This window comes from Carlito syrichta, unplaced genomic scaffold (genome assembly GCF_000164805.1).
Source record: "Carlito syrichta isolate Samal-C Ts95f unplaced genomic scaffold, Tarsius_syrichta-2.0.1 Scaffold302955, whole genome shotgun sequence".
In the NCBI taxonomy this organism is placed as follows: domain Eukaryota; kingdom Metazoa; phylum Chordata; class Mammalia; order Primates; family Tarsiidae; genus Carlito; species Carlito syrichta.
In genome coordinates, this window is record NW_007247051.1 from 192,298 (window position 1) to 194,661 (window position 2,364).

The window sequence follows — 2,364 nt, forward strand, 5'->3', positions numbered from 1 at the left end:
AAAAAAAAAAAAAAAAGAAAGAAAGAACACATGTGGGCCCACTGGAGCAGCGTCTTGGGCTACAGATGCCACTTCCCTCTCCACCACCTTCCCTGGTGTCTACGTGTCTTCATTTCTAACATGTTTAACTAGGAGCAGAGCAGTCTTGACCAGAAGAGGTGCAGGAGAGAGAGAGGAAGGGAAACAGAGAGAGAGAGAGACAGAGGGAGGGAGGGAGGGAGACAGAGAGAGAGAGAATGATAGACAGAGACAGAGAGACAGAAACAGAGGGAGGGAAGAAGAAAGAGAGAAGAGAGAATGGCAGAGAGGGAAGGAGGGAAGAAGGGAGACAGACAGAGAGAGACAGAGACAGAGAGAGAGAAGCAAGACACACTGGCCTCCCTGCAGGTCCTTTGGACCAGAGACCTCCAAAAGGATCCAATAAAACCGTGCAAGGGTCCGTGTGAGCATGTAGGTTCAACAGGCAGAGAGTGAGTGACAAAATGAGACCAGGCACCTCCAGGATCAGGAGATGTGAGGGTGTCCAGAGTTGGCCTCCTAGGCAGAGAATATACATCAGCGTCTCACCACACTGTGACAGGGGAGAAGAGCCAGACGCCGAGGGGAAGACTGTGGGCAAAGGCAGCCGGAAACCAGTCACAGCCACAGGGATCTCTGAGCATGCTTCGGAGGGTCCAGAAATTAACCAGAAGGACCCTCTGAAGTGAAACTGAACTCTGCTTCCACACAAGGTAGAGACACTTGGACTAAACTTGTGCTAGTAAACACAAGCAGAAAACAGCCAAACCACGGTCAACAGGAGCCCTCAGAGAGCTTCTGCAAAAGGTCTGAGTCATGGCCAATTTTAGGGTCTTGGCATCATTTTTCTAAGTGTACAAAATCCTGAAATTGTGGTACATGTTAAACGGTCAGTCCCATGAGTGCATTTTTGTATCCATAGTTTCACTTGGTGATAATGAAAGCAGCTAAATTCGAGGTCCCGATGTAATGTGATGTCCATGTCCAAGGTCTGCCTGAGGGCGGGGGAGAAATATATAAGACTGAAAGGTTAGATTCCAAAATGTTACCGTATGGTCACCTCTCTGGGTGCCACTAGCAGTTTGTTTTTGTTATTTGTGTTTTGGGTCTCATGACAATGAATACCTGTTTTACTTTGTGAAAGCCTGTAGTCCCAGTTACTTGGGGGGCTAAAATAGGAAGATTGCCTAAGCCCAGGAGGTCTAGGCTGCAGTCAGCCAGGATGATGGCACTGCACCCTGATACATACAGAGTGAGACCATGTATCAAAAATGCATACATTAAAATAAAATAAAAATGAGGTGCCTCATACCTTTAAAAAAGGGGGTCTGCTGGGCACCTGCCACCCCCCACCCGGTAACAGGCTCTAAAGAAGATCTGCAAGCCCTTATGGGGCCCGAAGAACAGTCCAGGAGGCTGAGATAAAGTCATACTAATTCATGATGGCTGTGCTCCATGCTGGTGTCACTGAAAGGAGGCAACTTTTGAATTTCCCTTTTTCTTTCCCGCCATGTGCTTGTCTGAGTGTCCCTGCACTGTCCTGCCTCCTCATTTCACCCGGTGCTGGCCCCTCCAGTGCCATCTCTGTATCCCTGGGCCAACTGAGATGGGGCAAGACCAGTCACTGGGGCTGGAGAACCCCCCTCCCCAGAGGGTCTGGGCACAAGTCACTGTCATTTTTTGTGTTTAAGATGCTTATTCAAGATAAATATTTGAAATCTTTTTGGCCAGGCATGGTGACTCATGCCTGTAATCCCAACACTTGGGAAGAGCAAGGAAGGTGAATTGCTTGAGCAAGGGAGTTCAAGACCAGCCTGGGCAACATTGGGAAACTTCGTCTACAAAAAAAAAAAAAAAAATGAAAACAAAATCAGCCGGGCACGGCGGTGCACGTCTGTAGTCCCAGCTACTCGGAATGCTGAGGTGGTAGGATCTCCTGAGTCCAAGAGGACGAGGCTGCCATGAGCCGTGATCATCGGGATCATGTCACGGCACTCCAGCCTGGGTGAGACTGAGACCCCCATCTCAAAAAGATAAACAAAACAAAATCTGTAATTGTGGGACACTTTGCTTTTGGCATTCCTTTACACACAGGGAAAAATAGAAAGGGGTGCTCCTCTGACCCTCCAGCGACCCTGCGACCTCAAGCAGAGTGAGGGTGCTGGGGGTCCCGGGCAGCTCCTGGGCAGGGCTCTCGGCAGGCCTGGCGCGTCGCTGGACAGTGACTCCCGACGGCCCAGCGGCCCGGGGTCAGGGCCTCTGCCCGCTCTGCGCCGATCGGCCCATCTGCGAAGTGGGGATGAGAGCACACCCGCTTCGTGGGACCAAGTAAGCGCTTGCTGTGAC

General features: G+C 50.6%; 1 protein-coding gene across 1 annotated transcript in view; it reads right to left on the bottom strand.

Moving 5' to 3' along the window:
- Positions 1–2,364, bottom strand: part of DNAH10 (dynein axonemal heavy chain 10) — a 173,439-nt gene that overhangs the window by 170,938 nt on the left and 137 nt on the right. The window contains exons 2-3 of the mRNA XM_021711970.1: positions 2,142–2,304; positions 568–757 (exon numbers count right to left, since the gene is read on the bottom strand). Coding sequence (XP_021567645.1) covers positions 568–757; positions 2,142–2,304 — 353 coding nt within the window. The remainder of the gene's footprint in view (positions 1–567; positions 758–2,141; positions 2,305–2,364) is intronic.